Raw genomic sequence first — 18,387 nt, forward strand, 5'->3', positions numbered from 1 at the left:
TCGCTGTTTGTAAACAGCAGGTCTAGCGGGGCCTTACCCCTGGTAGGTTCATTTACCAGTTGATGAAGGAAATTGTCCTCTATACACTCCAGGAACCTCTTAGACTGCCTCTTCTCTGCAGTATTGAGCTCCCAGCAGATATCCGGCAGGTTAAAGTCACCCACAAGGACAAGGGCTGACGATTTCGAGACATCCGCCAGCTGCTTGTAGAATAATTCATCCCCTTCGTCATCCTGGTAGGGAGGTCTGTAACAGACACCTATGATGATGTTGGCCTTGTTGGTCATCCCCCTGATTCTGGTCTACAGGCACTCAACCTTATCGTTGCTTACCTCTGCTGAATAAAGCAGAGTCTTTCATTTTCAGAAGCCAAATATTATCAGGTTGGATTCTTTTCCTCTTTAGAGATCCCCTGAGATCAGTGGATGGGGAATTCTTTGGCTTCGACCTTCTCCCATAAACTTGCCTGAACTTTGCAACACAGCCCCTGACTTTGAGCCAGTGGCTTGGCACATTTCAGCAAGATGCCTCCTGTCCCAGCAAGCTGCTGAGGCAGGGCTGCCATCTCACCAGATAAATTTACACTCTCAAAGTGCACTTCAGTCCATCTATTGCCAAGTAAGAAGACTGGGTAGAAGTGGCCCTCAGGTACTCAGCACCTTGCCAAACCAATCTCTAACATTTCTGGTGGCATTTATAAATCAGATCTGTTTGGGCAATTGGGGCCCAACCTCAGCCATGGGAACTCAGAAGGTTCTCCTGTACCTACTGAGGTGCAGCCAGCAGCAGCTCCCCTCATCTCCCCTGTCAGCCTGAAATATTGCAGAACTGCTCTTACACTTTATTCTCCTCTGCTGTTTACCTAAATTCATCCCTGCCCCCATTTAAACCCATTACTTTGTTGTTCAGTACTCTCTGATAGATGAGGGTAATGAATCCCTGCCATCTCTACCATATCTTCCCATGTTTTTGACAAATAGGCCTCCAATGGGATTTTCTGCAGCTTGAAAACACCCTATGTCATCTTTCTTTAGGAAAAAGCAGCTAAAACAACCAAACACTGGGTCATTACTCACCCACCAAAGCCCACTGAATTCACCCCATGTTTTGGTGTCTGCCTGAGAGTATCACAAGGCTAGACTCTTCTTGTAGAAGGAGACCCGCTCAGTCTCTCAAAGCATGTGTGTGTGTGGAGGCCCACAGATTCTCCTGGCTCCATATAAATCAGAAGTTGTGTCATTACAATTTAATTTGTTCAACACCAGTATACGAGAAAGGACTAAAACCTGACACTTGCATCTGCTATAGGCCAGGTTTTTGGTGGATGCAGCTTCCTGGGTCATTTCACAAGGGCTTTCCAGCCACCCACAGTTTCAGTCACCATGTCCCCAAAGCCCCTCTTCATGCACGGAACCCCAGCCCTGGGCTGGCTGCAGCAGGGCAGTCCCACCACACACAGTGCTCCTGCTACAGCACTCTGCCAGCTTCTTGGGGATGGGGCAAATACACGGATGTGGGGTTGCAGCCACCTTGCACCCTTGTCCAAGTGCACCTTCACAGGATAATGTCAATGCCATGCTACACGTGTTGCACTCCTACAGACATCCCTCACCTGCAGCCCAAGCCCTGCCTTCCTGGAGAAACGCTGCCTTCAATCTAACTAGGAGCTTCTTTGAATCTTCTTTGAAGAGCAAGATTTGTCCCCAAATTCAGCCAGTTCCTCCTTTCACAAAGTACATAAAGTTTGCTTCCATCAGTCCTACCACACAGATGAACTTTTGTTCATCTCTAGTAATTACTGGGAAGACACCTTCCATGCTGGCCAGGTTAGATATCTTTCAGCAGTGGTACAGGGAGCTTCAAACCAACACAGAATAAGATAATAAAAGAACTGAGTCCTCCTCTGTTGACGTAGTTTGTGGCAACAAGGATCTGAGCTTAACTGCCCCCTCAGAAACATCAATCCGATGCCTATGAAATGCAGAGATGCTGCAGAAAATATTCTACACCTTTTTTAGCCTTCTGAGGACCTTTGGTACTGACAAAATAACTTTTGCAAAAGGAAGACTGACTAGTGCTTTGCACGTATTTAAACAAATATGGCTCCTGCACGTGAGCACAGTTTTTAAACCTGTGTGACTCTGCTTTTGCTGGACAGCACAAACCTAACCCCTTTAAACTGAGTTTGGAAGATGACCTCCTTTTACAAGGTCATTCAATTCCCTCAGCCTTTACACCAGCTTCAAAGCACGAGGTTTCAGTGAACAGCTGCATTTCTCCAGCCCAGAAATTCCTGATGCTTGCTGAATTTTTGAGGATAAAATAGTGAAAATCATTTTCTCCTCTTCTCCTTGGAGAGAGAATTCCCCATATCCTTTACCCACGTGGCATGTGTATAAATATAATCTCCTTTCTCTTCTGGCAGCAATTCAAATCATGGGTTTTATTCTCCACCCCACCCAGATGGCAGTTACAGAATCGGGGCAGGAGGGAAGAAGATCGGAGAGGAAACATGTGAAATTACACAAGCAAGATTTAAAGGGGAAGGATAGATAGGAAAAAATGTGCAGAAAACAGCTGTCTTCCTCCTAATTTGATCTTTTCAGAAATGAAGCTGCACAAGTGAGACCCACTAGGTGATGCATTTGATTGTAACTGGGTTGCAAAACAGGCTAATTTTTCTTACTGTAGTCACTGTTTTCGTCCTTGGTCCCATCAATTGTACCATCTGGGTGCATCTGCAGGAAGTATTCCTGCTGGCTGAATAACCTTGTCACAATTCCTTTCAGCTGGGGTTCTGCAAAATAATAATAATAATTATTATTAGATATACCAAACAGCACAAGGCCCCATTGGCTTTTCCCCCATTATGCCATGAGTAAATGCAGAAGTGTTTGGCAGCTAAGACAGCTTTCTGTGATTCCTTTCAAGCGTGGTTGTAAAATATTCATGTATGCACAGATGTATCGGCAAATAAAACTGAGATCAGATGTGCAGGTAAGATGCAATGCGTAGTCGGTGCAGCAGAAACAGAGTGTGGTACATCACGTCACAAAGTTACTTACCGAAAGGAAGTCTTTAGACAGTGTATGTATTCTGGATATGCCACTTATTCAGAAGACTATTTCCTAGCAATGTTGCAAAGAATACGCCCATTGTTTCTTATTCTGCCTGCGAAGCCGACTAACTTCCTTTCTGTAGGGTTGATTCACTATCATGAAGTCCTGGTTTTATGCCACTAAAAATCCATTTAAATCACTGGTATTATAGTGGTGTAAACCCAGAGTAACTGAGTGCCAAATCAGGTTGCATGAGTCCAACTGAGTAGGACTCCAGAAGCAAAATTCCAAAAGGAACAGATGCAAGACACCTCTAAAACCGACCTATGAAGAATTTTTGGGCACCTTAAAACACTCAGTTTTAAAATCCTGTGTCTCCCCCCTTCAAAAACGTGTGCACCACACCCTGGTAGACGAGAATCTTTGTCTCTAGCAGGGGCCTTTCCCAGACTCCGTGTAACATGAGTCAGCCATGTCCTGGCTAAGGGCTTCCCTATTACTTCTGCAACATCTTATACCTTCCGGCTGAAGAGAAGAAGAAAAACACAAAAAAAGCAGAAACAATTTAAACTTCACAAGATAGAGGTGTGCAGCTCCTTACCACCTGTCTCCCTGCCATCCTACCAGTCAAACACAAGTAGTCAAAAATAAATTCAACTGCAGTCATTCTAGTCTTAAAATTTGTCACAGGCGTTGCTGCTGGAAAGCAAGTGAGCTGGCTACACGTGAGCAGACACACACACTGGGATGACAGGGATACTCCTTGTGTGACAGGAGGTTGTGGTTTTATGTCACCACCCATAAAAGTAAATAAATAAGATCTAGTTATTGCTGGCTCAATGGACAGGAAAAAGTCAGTGTAGCATACCAAAATCTCCCCAGCCTCCTGCCTTTCATGCCTCCAGTGAGGCTGTTTAATAAGCCATAGTTGTTATATAACTGCGGTCACGTTGTGCGTTAAGGGTTTCCATCAGGAGCCCCCGTCTTGCTGTACAGCTCCCCTCGGAGGGAACCCTCAGCCTGCTCTCCTGCACTCACAAATCCTCCACAGCAGCGGGACCTCGGACGCTGACAGGCTGCAGGTGCAAAGGATTTCAGCTTAGAAAACTCCTCCATCAGCCGGGGGAGAGTCAGGTACTATTTCATAGTTACAAAAGCTATGAACTATTTCATAGTTATAAATCAGTGTCAGCAGGTTTCTATGCTGCCTTTAAAAAAGTGATTTCGGCGCAATGAGTGCTGTCGGCTGCAGGCAGGCTTTCTCCCAGCAAGACTCAACTCTGGGACAGTAAATAAGTACAATTGTACTGGCCATCTAATAAAAGCTAGCTGATCAAGCCAGTATATGTCAAATTAACACTTAGATTGAGCTGTTTTGCTCTCTTCTTACCTAAATGAATTATCTATTTTGTTGAATGCAGCAGCTTGATTTAACTTGCTTTTCATTAGAAAAGCACATCAAAGCTAGAGGATATGAAAAGCTGTATTCTCAGGCACAGATGATTGCACCACCCTCCTCAAGCCTGTCCCCTTTTTCTTTTATCTAATACCACAATAGTAAAGGCACTAATAGGCATTCTTTCTTATGAGACACCTACATCTGAGTCCCTGAATGAATCTTAGCCTAGATTTTACTCACTAGTTAAATTTTAATGTTTAAGTACTTTGCACAAAACGGAAGAGATCCCAGAAGGAGAGATTTAGAAGATGCTGCTGCATCTTTCCGATGTGCTGGGGAAGTGGAAGGATCTTGTCTTAAAGCCCCTCAAGTATAAGAGGAGTGGAGATATAAAATAACCCTGACCTTGTCTCTTTCCTTGGGAAGACAATTTAGCTACAGGATAGAAGGCCCTTCCTTTCCTCCTCCTTTGGAGTGCAAGCTATACTTCAACCATGCAAATCATTTTAGAACAACATGAAAATCTCTCCCACTTTTACTAAATAGCCTATCAAGTAAAACACTGACCAAATCTGCTCATTATTAGAAGTGTTATTTAATTTTTAGAGTTTATCAGAACAGCACTCAACCAAGACAGCCTGACAGCAGCAGAGCTCCTGTGTCTCCTCACTGCACAGATCCTCTTCTGCAGGAGCATCCCCTGCCAGACTCATTTAGGATGCCCTGTAGCACCAGCAGACAAATGCCTCTTCCAGACAGCAAAGGATCAGAAAGACTTCGGAGACATACAGATCTCTCCTTACCTGGTTTCTGCATTTCTTTAGGTCACTTCCCACAGGAGAGAAACACTGGTGAGCAGCTCCACTTTTGGGTACCCATCTGAACTAAACACAGAAGTGGTGCAGAGAGGTGCACAGCCAGCACTGAGTTCCCTGCTCTAACCCAAGGAGTTGCCTGGGCTGTGGGTGATTTGTCTCACATATGACAGGCAACTTTACACCTAAACCAGGCTCTCTTTGCATCCCAAAAAAACAACAGGCAAGTCAAGCCAGATCCATAGGGTACCAAAACCACCTGCATCTCTCCAGTGACTGCAAAGAGACCAGCTCAGACACAAACAGGTAGGCAGGTGACAACAGCTGGTAGAGTAGCTGCTTCCCACCAGGGAACCTCTTGTCATATGTCTGGGCATTAAGTGAGATACTGGGATTTGTCATTCATACAGCAAGCAGTGTGGCTGGGAGGCCTACAGACAAAATTTTAGGTGAAGGCAACTTGAACACAGAACAAGGATTTACCCATCTTTCTCACTCACTACGGAATTATTACCTGAACAGAGAACTGTATAATCACTGGAAAGGAATTTTCCTGCAAGCCCAGAGGCAAAACTCTGCACGTGACTTTTAAGAGAACTACTTTTGTCATATCATGCATTTTAACACCACTTCTTTCCATCTACAGAGCAATTTTATCACAGTCTTCCAGTATTGCTATCCCTTACGTTGCAGTAATGGTGCTGAAATCCTCAGTTTATAGAAAAAACTCAAAACCAGTAAGTCTCCTTGTCAGTTAGGGATGGTGGGACACCCAATAAGTCAGAACAGCACACAGAAAGGCAAGGAATAGACTTTTCAGTTTTGCAATAAAAAAAGAGAAGCACCCTTCCAAGCAGGCAATATTGATAGTGCTTATTTGACCAATGTGGTGGTGGGGAAACAAAATAACCCCCCACAACCTTGATACTTCTATTTGCCTAAAAATCCCTCAATGATACTGCTCCAGGCTATAATCAATAAGAGAAAAAAGCAAATCATTAAAAAATGAAAGAATGCAGCTCAGATAAGCAAAATCCCTTCCATGAGCATTTTTGTTCTATAATTCACAGAATTTACCACAAATCAAACTTAAACCTGCTCTCTAACCTCAGCCCTGTGTAGCAAGGGGGACTCAAATCCTCTTCTTTTTAAAGGAGCAATACTGCATAACACACTTGGGATAAACCTATTCTTCCCACTCAGGCTCCTCTGTACATGCTTCTATTTTGCTGTAGGAGCGGCTTTCCCTGCAGAAATGAAACTAAACTAATGTGGACAAGACTTCAACAGAAACTTAGTAACTCCCTAAACACAAAGTCAAATACTTCAAAATGGATTTAAGAAAGATTTATTGCTGCCTTGATCCCAAAGCACTGACTAAACAGAAGAGATTTCCACGCAGTTTGTACTCCCAGTGCAGGCTCTATGCTACTAGGTTTCCCATACAATGGGCAAAGAGATATTTTTACCCCTATTTTATAAGCAATATTGCTATACTTTAGGAGGCTTAATTTAAAGAGCCTGTTCTCATTGTTCATAGACAGCTGTTGAGGACTGGGGAGTGCTGCAGAAAACTCAGTGGACCCTCTCCTTTTGTAGATGCAGTAAGCTCAAATCCTTCAAATGTGTTGATTCCAGAAGATGCAAGGGAAGATCGTGCCCAGGAACTATGCACAAGGAACACAGTTACAGTGCAGAACAGAAAAATAACAGAGAATGCTCCTTCTTAGAGCAGCCATCCAGCAACAAACTCACTACCCATCCTCTGAAGGGCACCCTACTTGGTCCCTTTTCCACAGGCCAAATTCACCATTTCTGTCTGTCTTGCTTTTAACTTTCTGTGCCCTTTGACACAGCTGAGGCTAACTAAATCATGATCTGACTGCTAATCTTCTTGCCTCTACTTAAATGGTAATGTGATGCTGCCATTATTCACTTCAGCTGTTCTGTCGTTGAGCCTTGAAGTCATCTCAGTTCACCATGAGCTGCTGTGTTTCCTGCTTTATTGTGCAGCTACACAGTGATTGTTCCTCTCCTGGGGCTTGCCAAGGACATGACAGTTGCAGGGTGCTCACACGGACTTTGTTTGATCTCCAGGGACACGCTCACTAAAGGCCAGGGGATAACGTCCAAATCAGCTGCTCTGCAGTCACATCCCTCAAACTGCAGGCATTGCTGAAGGTATTTGCTGTCTGCTATGGGGAAAACAGCAAGAACATTGACAGAAATATCACTGACTCTTTATGACCTTTTATTTTAGTTCTCCTATTTAAGGTGAATAAGGAACTCACTCCCTTAACTGGAAAATGGAAACACGCAAGCTGAACAACTCCCCTTAATGCAGAGAGGAGCTATGAGGTTATGCAGCATTTATCAAATCCCCAGTGAGGGCACTAAATCTTGCTTATTCCCATCACCAGAGCAGTGGTACAAACCCGAGACAGAAGCACTACACTCTTACCACCACTGTAGGGTAGTTCAATTTGATCCAAACGCTGAGCTCTGGAGGCCCAAAGAATAGGGTACAGCACTGACTTCCACCTGCAACTCCTATGGAAGGCAGTCTGCCACAGCCTTGATTCTTGCAATTCATAGAACACCCCTTATTATAGCAAAAAAAGGACTTGAGGCTGCAACAAGCCATTCCCCCTTTTGTCTTGGGCTGGGAAATCTAAAGGGATTCAACAAGACCTTGCTCATAGAAGTCACTTTAATCTGAACCAAGCCAATGGCAGGGATCTCAGAGGGGCCACTTTTCAATCTCTTAAAAAAAAGATGAAGGGCTCAGTGACCTTTTGGGGATTTGAGCCACTGGCTCCAAGGATTCCTGCAACTCCCCACAGTGCTCTGGTTGGCAGGCCAGCCTCTGCTTGAGGTTGCTGGGGCAGAAATGCCTTTAAATCCACTCTAAAAGTTACTGTCCTGGGTGCCAGCAGTACTCTGTGTGGGTTATGGCATAAACTCTGAAGCTCTTGGGGTTACCCACAGAATGAGCTGTCACACAAGAAAAGACTCTGCTAACTCAGATGAGAAGCAGCCATTTTCTATTCAGCAACCTGCAATACGGTACAAGAAAGGTACCTACTGTGGGATTTTAACAGACCTGCCCATTTGTTAGCTCTCTTTTACTGCAGCTCAACACCTCTGCTTGGTCTTAGCACAGCAAGGCTGTCAGAGATGCCAGCAGCAGGCTCCAAAAACAGTCCCTCTGGTACCTGCTAAGGACATCGGTCTGGCAAGGAGAAGGCATCTTCAGCTCTCACCTGAACCACTGCTGCTGACTCCCTTCTGTGTCTGTGCAACAGTTTTGCTGAGAATGTGACTGCAAACACAGGAACTGTAATACACCTCAGGAGCATATTTCACCTAAATGTTCTTCAAACATTTGTTTATTGCAATTAAACATTTTAGCCTGGAATTTACACATTCCATTATTCTTATTTTCCCCCATTCTGGCTACAGCTGTCATAATGGGAGGTTGATTTATGACTCACCCAACCAGCACTTAAATCCTTAGCACACCAAACCCGGCACACAAGTCAGAGCATAAACTGCTCCTAATTTACTTAGATTAACTCCACATTTAAATTGCCACCGCAGAAACTGCAGTTCCCCTCCCCTGAAAAGGATGGGTTGCAGAATACTCGATAAGCCAAATACTGCAAATACATGCAGACTGAGAAGGGCACCAAAATCCTTCCTTTGAAAGTACAGTATTAATGAAGACTTGTAATAAATCAGCACGAAAATGCATCAGCGAGCTTCATGCAGATAACTATGGTGACAAGCATCAGCACAGAACTCAGGGATGAAAAGCTGAGGGAGATAGATGCTAGGGGTTTTTTACCAGCTGTTAAGTTCTCCAGGGTGTTTGGAGTTAAGATGAAGTAAGTGGCTGTCTCAAATTAAATGCATCACTGTCGGCATAAGTTTAATAGCTCAACTCGCTGCAAGGATTCACTGAATCCATCCAGATTAGAAAGCTCAGGAATAACACTTGTAGCTGTGACAGCAGCTGCTGCCCTTAAAGACCAGGGGTGTGTTTCCCAGGCCAAACATCTTGCCCAACTCTCCCAAGCAGTGACCACAGCAGACTGTAAGTCTTCAGCAGATGCTGCACACGGCTGGCTGTGACTGCACTTGCAGTGAGTCACACATGGAACAGGTCAAAGCATCCTGAGCCACATGCAGGGATCCTGGAGGACATTTTCAACAATGTCACTTGGATGCAGAGGTGAGAAATCCTGCTGCAAAATGCTGAGCATTTTCAGCTTCCACAGGAGTCACCGAGTGCACAAAGTGCACAGTCGGACGCAAGGAGTTTGTTTCCCAGCCCCACACAGTGTCTTCCACAGTTTTTGTGGCTAAACTCAGCAAAACTGTTTGGAGCTGAAGGACACACTCTGCCAGGATGGACTGGGCAGTGCCACTTGTAGCAGGGTAACAGGCAGGGAGAGGTCACATGAACTGCAGAGCTAGTGGAGGTAAGTAACACAGGTGAGCATTTGCATTTATTTAGATGTTCCCTCATGCTGCCTGAACAGAGGTCAGGTCACACTGGGCAACAGTGGCTGCCCAAGTATTAGAGGGGGCTCTGTAGCAAAGCCAGGCATCCAACCCCATCTTGTAAAGCTGCCACGAACCCCTTCAGTTTATATACAGCCATTCGGCTTGATACATCACCCAGACTGTGAGTAGGATGGAGAGATGTAAACAGACTGATTGATGCTAAGATTTGTTCATGAGGTCTGTGACTCTAGGCACACCAAGCAGTTGACCCCAGCTCCTTTCCCAATGATGCAGAATGAAGGCCACACTCAGCTTCAGTTTAACATGATTACAGGGTTAGTGTCACCCTCCAGTTACAGAGCATTTATCTGGAGAAGAAAATTACTCTGGGACAATAGGGCTGCACGGAATACTCATCTATTTACTCATCTCAAGTGCAAATCTCCACCCAGGTCTAAAAACTACAGAGAAACAACTGGTGTTTCCAGGATGCACTACATGAAATAACAGGCTGCGCTGGCAGGGACAGCTTCTGCATTTGAAGGACACGCTTCCAAAAATCACATTTCCCTAACTCAGAAGGATGATGGGCTCAAGCCGATGACAGCACCCATCAAAGCAATCGCCTCCTGTCACCATCAGTGAGTCACTAGAGCAGAATGGCACCTTGTAGACAAAAAGAGCATCCAGAGAAGAGATTTCCTTTCCTGTGCTGGTGCCTGCAAGGAGGAATAGTAATTAGCTCTCCAGCATGGAGCACAGCTGCCTGCCTGTACCCCTCCACTGTGCCTGCTTTGCTCTTACAAAGATGAGTCCCTCCAGGGAAGTCTTATTTCTCACTTGTAGAGTAGGTGGAAAGGATGTGGTTGCATGGCACTGGCACTTACGCAGGCCCTCCCATATCCAGGGAATCAGCTTTACACAGATGTTAATACAAGTCGGAGGTGAGAGACAGAGAAAGGAGTCATAAAAGCATTGACAACTGGGGTTGCAACACAGCATCACTGCTATATGTCTCTCCCAGACTACCCTTTTCCTAGGTGTCTATGGATGTTAGAACTTAGGGAAGTCACCTTGCAGCCCACTCACTCTCTGAGATCTGGATCCCATGTGACAGCCACCTAAATTCCAAGGCTTAAGGCTAAAGAAGTACAAAGTCTTGGATGAGTTTTCCTAGAAGGCAAATGCCAAACTAATGTATGTGACATATGAGCTACTCACTCTGCTCAAAAGCCAAGGACAAGACAGATATCACCAGCACTGCAGGGCCAAAAGAGGAACACAAAGACCACCGCGGGTGAAACAGTGGGATGGCAAGCAGATGAAAATTGATGGTCTAACTTCTACCAGGTATTTTGGCACAAAATTGCTGACTACCTCTGGGTGAAGCTGTCTAGAGGAATATTTTGCTGAAAAGTTCAGAGTAAGATTAGCTAAAGCTATACACAAACTCCATTTCAGCAACAGAGAGAAAAAGGGAGATCTGAAAAGAGTACCAATTTTCATGTTTTCTTTCAACACAACATTTTGTTTGGAATTTTAATTAGAAAAAAAACGTTAAAAGAGGACGAGATGAAATCCAAAATTTCATTTTAAGTACAATGAAATATTACATTGGATCTGAATCCTCTTTTCCCCAGAAACTTCTTTTATTTGACCACAGAACTAAAAAAAAAAAAAAAAAAAAAAATTCAATTCTTCATACAGTTACACTCCTGGGTTTGTCTTTGCCTCCCCCAGGCTGTGGTTTATGTTGCTCTGTTGATCCAGTGTGTTTTAGCAGCAGACCAAGTTTCAAAATGTTTCTTTTCAAGAGTAATTTTCTACACCTGTATTGACTTGAGCTCTAATAAGAAAACCAAAGCCAGGCAAGAACAAAAAGCATAAAGGAGAGATGTAGGGCTGCTCCAGAAATTTACAAAGGGTGAGCTTTTTCAGGTAAAGGAATTAAAAAAATGAGAAATTTAATGGAAAAGAAGTTGTAGCTACAGCTCCTAAGCTGTCACTTTCCAGCACAGTCAATGCCGTGGCTAGTAAAGGTTAAAGCTTGCTCCTAAGTATGGATAGCAGAGCATACAAGATGTATTATTTATTTTGAGGAACACCCTGCAATTATTCCTGACATATTGTGTAATTAGCCAAAATTATAGCATATTCACCGAGAGTGAAACAGAGGACAGCATAAATATTATGTGTGAGCCCACAGTCACGGAGCACATTTCATTTGGGTACAGACGTGTCTCCATGACCCAACCATGTGCCCCTCGTGGGGGCTTCTCCCTGGTCCCCCTTCCCCCCCCACCCCAGGTTGTGCCAGCTCCCAAGACAACACAAAGGGGAAACATGAGGAGTAAAATCTAGACTTTCATCATCATCATCCAGCAATGAGAGCTCAAGAGCTGCACAAAGATTTAACAGTAACACCCACACTGCAGAGCTTTTGGGTTGAGGGAGGATTGAGCCCATACCAGAGAGAAAGAGGCCCCAGTTCTGTGATCCCAAAGGAGGTGGAAAGGCAGGGTCAGAAGATGTCTGGAGAAGCTGCTTGCTGGGCTTGGCTGCCTGGAGCTGACAGGAGGGAGAAACTGAAAACCAGCTCTGCCCTCTTGCTGTGCTTGCAGCACCTCTCACACTGCAGCTTCCCAGAGAAAGGGTTTCCTGTGGAGTCTCATGTCACCCAGACACATCCTAAGGACTTGCCTGGTGGGTCAGAAATCCTGCGGAATATTGTGGCAGTGCTTTGCCATGTGCACAGTTAGAAAGACTTAGTTTTGTTTTCTTGACTCCAACATACAACACGAAACTTCTTCAAAATCAGTTAAGCAGATTTCTTCCTGGTTTCCTACAAAGACTTTTTTTTTTGATATTAGGGCATTCTTTCTACCTAGAATTTGCTCCATGTGAGGATATAAAAAGCCAAGTTTAAAAACATCCTTCTGGGGAACGCACACCTGGAGTCAGTGTAGGACTGAGGTTGGACTAGTCAACACAGGGGGTCCCTTTCAGTCTTGCTGCTGGATGACCATGACTTCGTGGTGATATCACACTTCTGCACCCCCAGTTTTTGAAGGACTCCATGACAAAGTCCCCAGCTCCTCTCACCTTGAAGTGCCCCATGCAAGGCACCAGATCACTGACAGTCCTCAGATGAGCAGGGCAGACACCATCTCTGCTGTTCACGCCTGCCACGGTGCTGTGATTTATGCTGTTCTCAGATGCTAAATCTCTCCATTTCCCCCATCAATCCAACAGGCCTGAAATACTGTAGAAACGCCGAGAAGTCTCTCACACAAACAAAACACACTATGGAAACAACTCCATCAATCTTCCACCCTGCTCTGAACGCCTGGAAAAGTAAATTCATTAAAACAAAAAACTGACAGAACATACTATCAACAAGCACTGAGCTGAAATTAATCACTTCAGATGCTATCGGTCTTTGGGAGGGTCCTATCAACACCAGGTAACAGAAGTGCCCTGGGTAATCACTGGATGGCAGCTCAGGGTAAAATTTGGATCATAGTGTCATTCTGCAAACTTTCAGTAATACCAAGCAGTAACATCTTTTTTTGCTACAGTATTCCTCATGCAATCTTGCAGCATTTTCCAAAGGGATGAGCATCTGAAACTTCTTTATTTAACAGGTAATGAGCCTGTGATGTGGAAAAATTAAAGCCTGAGTAAGTTCGGTTGTACTACAAGAATTTTTTTGTTCACTGCACTAATGCAGCTTAAACATTTCTGTAGGAGTTTGCAAGCACTTTTGACCAAAAATTATGATGTTACTAAATTTTAACAAATCTTACACAACACCCAAATGCATAAGGAAAATATGCTGCTTGTGCCTCTCTGGACTGAAACAACATTACACTTCAAGAGGCAAGAAAATGCTAAAAGTGGCCAAAACCCACCATGTGACTCAAAGTTCTTTCCTTCTGCTTTGTGAAAATACACCTTTATCTGCAAAATAATTTTAATTTTCCACCAGAGCCAAATGTTGCCTTCAAACTAATGAAAACACTCACAGTCATCACCTACTTCATGCCATCTAAATTTCTGTTTTAAATAACGTTGATGTTTTATTGTTCATCTCTCAACACAAACACCTCATTTCTGATGTCAGGCAGCCCCGAGGACTCCGACGAGTCTCTCCTGACTGCCGTGCTGGGAGAGAGCTGCAAACAGTGAGCTCCCTCTCCAGGAATGTGTGTGCTGAGGATGACACAGTGCAGATGGAGTGAAAACAGAAAATCTGCCTCTCCAACAGGTCTCCTAACAAAGCTCCTGCTCCTCCAGCTGCCCAGGAGGCAGGAGGGCTCTGAGAGAAGGAGCTCTCAAACTTCACCTGGTGGTTTCTAATCATTCAGGATGTCTACCTCTAAAACCTAAAATTTATTTAATGAAAAGCAGAGCTGTATTTTTGAAAAAAACAGAAAGAAAAATAGAAGAAGAAATGTTAAAGGAAGCGAAGACTGTAGGAGTGGCACGGAATTAAATGAAGTAATAGGCAAAAGAAATGTTTAGAAATGTTTAAATAATGATGATCAGCCAGCAGGCAGAGCCTGTACTGATGAGCACCACACTACACTATAAAAAGCCAGCAGAGAACTGCTGGTTATAACTGCACGGTCTGCCAGCCTTTGTAGCCACAGAAAATCCCCACAAGAGAGTGATGTCGATCACCAGAGAATGACCGCACAAACGGCTGCAAATCGATAGCGCGGGCTGCCAGCAATTCACCCCGGCTCCGGTTACAGGAGCTGTGCCAGGGAAAGCACCAGCTAGGGAGCAGGTGGATGGTCCAACCCTCTCACCTGCCAGCCTGTGACCACTGCATCTCCTGCAATCCCCAGGGAGCATCCTTCAGCAGCCAACCCTACGCTGGGCCCTGGAAGTCAAAATCAGTGCCTTTTTTCCTAATTTCTACAGCTTTTCCATTTTCTGGAACACGTGAACTGGCTTTTTGCAGCCTGGCTTCCCTTGCAGCAGTCCCATCCGCTTGACCTTTATTTTAAACAGTTTTGCTTTGGGGAATGAATGAAATGTATTTCCTTGGCAGCTTGTGCAACATGGGTGGTAACTACTGAGCAAAAAACTGTGCAGCCAGCAAGGGGAGGGGACAGCCAACTGTGCTATTCTAAATAAATATCAATTAAATGAGCATGTTCTATTAACCCCAAGACCTGACTCTTTTCTTCTTCATTTCAATCCAAAATCCTTAAATAAGAAACACACATTTCAGGGAGGTGGGTGGGAGGGGTAGAGGGGTGTTTATCTTAACTGCAATCAGGATTCAGCTGGGGAAGAGAAACAAGTAACAGAATTACATTGCCTCTCTCTGGATATTTTACCAGTTCACAGCATGTAGCTGTCCACTGGATGTAACCCGTTCCCTTAACAGAGCACGCTGCTGGAGCGCCACAGGGAGAGAGCTCTGCACAGAGCACTCCATGGATGCTGCTGTGTGATGTGGCAGAAGCTCTGTGCCCTCCATCACCGTAGTGGCTGTATCTAGCTCTGCTTCTTCATCCTCAAATACAACCTCCACCATTGGAGGCAACCAGATGTCTTCTGACATTTATCAATGAAGTCATGCACTCCAAACATGAACTACCACGCTCAAAAAGCCCCAGGAAGGAAGATGGGGAGTGCGGACAGGCGGCAGCGTAACTGCTCCCCTCCTTTCACCACAGCTACCCACCTCCTGGACAGTGAAGTGCCACAGGTCCCCACCTGAGGGTTTCTCTTTGGGAACATGGTGGTGCCAAGCACCATCCAAAGCAGAGTCCATCTTTGTGCTTGGTAACACTGAAGAAGGTAGAGGTATTGATGCAAGTCAGACTGGACTGGACAAAATTCCCCCTTCCTCCCACATAAAACTTCAAGTACAATAGATGAGCATGCTGCTGAGAAGAGAGAGGAGCTGCTATTGCTACCTCCCTCCTTGTCCTGACCCCAGTCAGGGTCTTCACAAGAGCTCAGTACTTCTCCAAATGTAGAGCTCTGACTGGAGCAGCACAACCCCAAACAGCATCTCCTCAGCAGGACCTCCAGGAGAGCAGCGCTGTCACCTCCCCATGAAAAACTCAAAGAGCAGACACAGGAACAGAGCTGCAAAGGCCCATTCTGTGATGATGACACTTCCAACACTAACCTTCATCTCACAGCACAGCCCATTCCATGGGGAAAGGGCAGAAAGCAGAAATACCGAGAGGCACTGCATGGAACCAGCCTTCTCCATCATGCCAGCAACCAGCCAACAGCTTGTCCCTAAGGATGAGAAGGGCTCAGGCCACTATCCTGCCTCCAAGCTCATGGCTTTGTCCCTCTGTCACCTTTAGTCTGGAATGAGCACAGGACAGTAGAGGTGCTTGGCAGGTGCTGCGATGTATACAGATGAATTTTCTCAGCAACCACATAAATTCCATCAGGGTTTCAGAGAGCCAATTCAGTGCTTGGAACAAGCACACAGTTATTTGTCTAAATTGCAACGTGGGGGCTGGAAAAGCCGGAGTGGTCTGCCTGAACAGTGAATCCCACAGTCGTGTTCCACAGCTCTCTAGAAAGCTGCCTTCTGCTTTGCCATTTAAAAATGTGTTGTAGCTGCTATTTTCAGAGAGTACTGTTAAGAAGCTGTAGCCCTACAGCCCTGGGACCATGCTGCACAAATTCAGTCTGCACTGACTCCTGCAAAGCACTAACCCTCCTTTAAAAATAATGTATTCCAGGAGTCCCTGCAAGCAGTGTTTGCTGGATGAGGGGCACAAAGTGTGTCCATAGCTCTACTACAGCTTTTAATAGAGATGCAAAGTAAAACCAGCCTCTGGAAAGGCCGAGTTATTTTGGGATTCTACCACATGTCAGAATAGGGCAAAGGTAAAACAATAGATACAGTAGTTTACTCCATGCTCAGAAAGGCTAACACATTAATATGAACAATAGTGTTAGCCAGGGAATAGAGATGAACTACTTATTAACCAAGAGAACGGAGTAGGAAGGTACCATTCCCTGATAGACTGCAGTGTGTGCAGCCCAGGGACAGAGTAGATGATTTCGGTACAGGTCACTTCTCAAAAGATTTCCAAGATTAAGGCATGACAATAATGCAGCCATGGCAATGATGCCACAACAGCACATGGAGCACATGGAAATGTACACATATTTAAAGGTAGTTCTTTATTTAAAGATTAGTACTCTGGAGCTGCTTTCTCTGACCTGTTCTCTTCTGTGCTCTTGGTCTCCTTCTGCCAAGCCAGGAAGCTTGCAAATATGAAAGGAATGTTGTTCTCTTGCCTGTTTTGCGTGATAAAATTCTCGCTTTGATTTTAATAATAACAACAACAAGTCACAGCTTGCTTTCAACTGTGCGGGAGTAGAAAAATCCCAAAAATAATGTGCACATGACTGTTCAGAATGATGGATCAAATGGAACAAATGCCAGAGAAATGAAACAAACGCCTACCTGGCCACCATGCTATCTGGCAGTCCATGGTATGCCCATTTGGAGAGGTGAAAGAAGGAAACCAGATAAGCCCAAGTGTGTTTGCACTTGCTCCCTACCATAGTGAGGCTCATGGTTCTATTTGTCTCCCAAACAGCCTCTTCAGCTCCCATGGCAGCTCTGTTCTCCACACTACCCAAGTCAAGCTGATGATTTGTTAAAACATGCAATATCTAGTCTACTGAAATTCTTCTAAATTCATGTTGAATTGAGCAAAGCAAGGAAGGAAGGAAGAAAATCTTGTCTTTATTTTGGTATTTCTTGGAACTCAAGCTTTTGGGTTTATATTTCAAAATAGTATTTGATGTAGAAGTATACTCAAAAGTTAAAAAAAATACAAGTATAAAAATCCTGCAAATGAAATTGCACCTCTCCCCCCTCCTGAAAAAAAACCCCAGCAGTATCAGTCAATGATAAACTGATTTATATGGATCTTTTATGGGGAGGGAAAATAATCACACACGAACCTATTTTTGCCCTGACTTTTTCATTTGGCTAGTGATGGAGGAATCAATCATTTGTATTGCTCTAATGGTGAACCTCCTCTGCTGGCTAACGATTTCCCCTGCTCCCAAAAGCACAGCTACCCTGAGGCCATGGGGACAGAAGATATCCATCCTTCTCGGAGCTTGGATGACTTCCATGGATTTTCTTGGCATCAACCATACTCAGCACTAGTACGAAGAGGCTTACTGACTGACATGCTCACCCATAAGCTGTGTTTGAAGCGGGCTGGCAGCTGATTTCTCCTGCTCTGGAGGAAACCAGGAATCTGCAGCTCTTTACCAGATTTTAGAGACAGATAGCTCAGGGTTGCTACCTGACCCCCCTCCTCAGTAACCGAGCACAGCCACGCACCGTGACAGTCACCACATCTGCAAGTCACGAATGTGTGTGATACCACCCCCAGGGATCAATTTGATAAAATGAAACCCATCTGCTGAGCTGTCACAAGCAGGAGGGAGCCTCTTCCTCCCTCCCGATTATTTTGGCATTCATTAGCACCCGCAGGTATAGAAGGAGATTTCAGCACCAAGGGCAGATCAGATCTAGCGACGACAGACTGCCCCAAACAAGGAGGACACACGTCCTCAAAGCTGTGCC

General features: G+C 44.8%; 1 protein-coding gene across 6 annotated transcripts in view; it reads right to left on the bottom strand.

Moving 5' to 3' along the window:
• The window catches only part of FGF12 (fibroblast growth factor 12), a 229,259-nt gene that overhangs the window by 81,592 nt on the left and 129,280 nt on the right, over nucleotides 1-18,387 (bottom strand). For 5 of the 6 annotated variants that reach the window (XM_027883983.1, XM_027883980.1, XM_027883979.1 and 2 more), the window contains one exon: nucleotides 2,687-2,797. The exons of the other annotated variant lie outside the window; for it this stretch is intronic. In XM_027883983.1, the coding sequence (XP_027739784.1) occupies nucleotides 2,687-2,797 (111 nt within the window). The remainder of the gene's footprint in view (nucleotides 1-2,686; nucleotides 2,798-18,387) is intronic. 6 annotated transcript variants of the gene reach the window in all.

Source organism: Empidonax traillii, unplaced genomic scaffold (genome assembly GCF_003031625.1).
Source record: "Empidonax traillii isolate 1590-97213 ecotype Southwest subspecies unplaced genomic scaffold, ASM303162v1 scaffold138:size3245559, whole genome shotgun sequence".
Taxonomy (NCBI): Eukaryota; Metazoa; Chordata; class Aves; order Passeriformes; family Tyrannidae; genus Empidonax; species Empidonax traillii.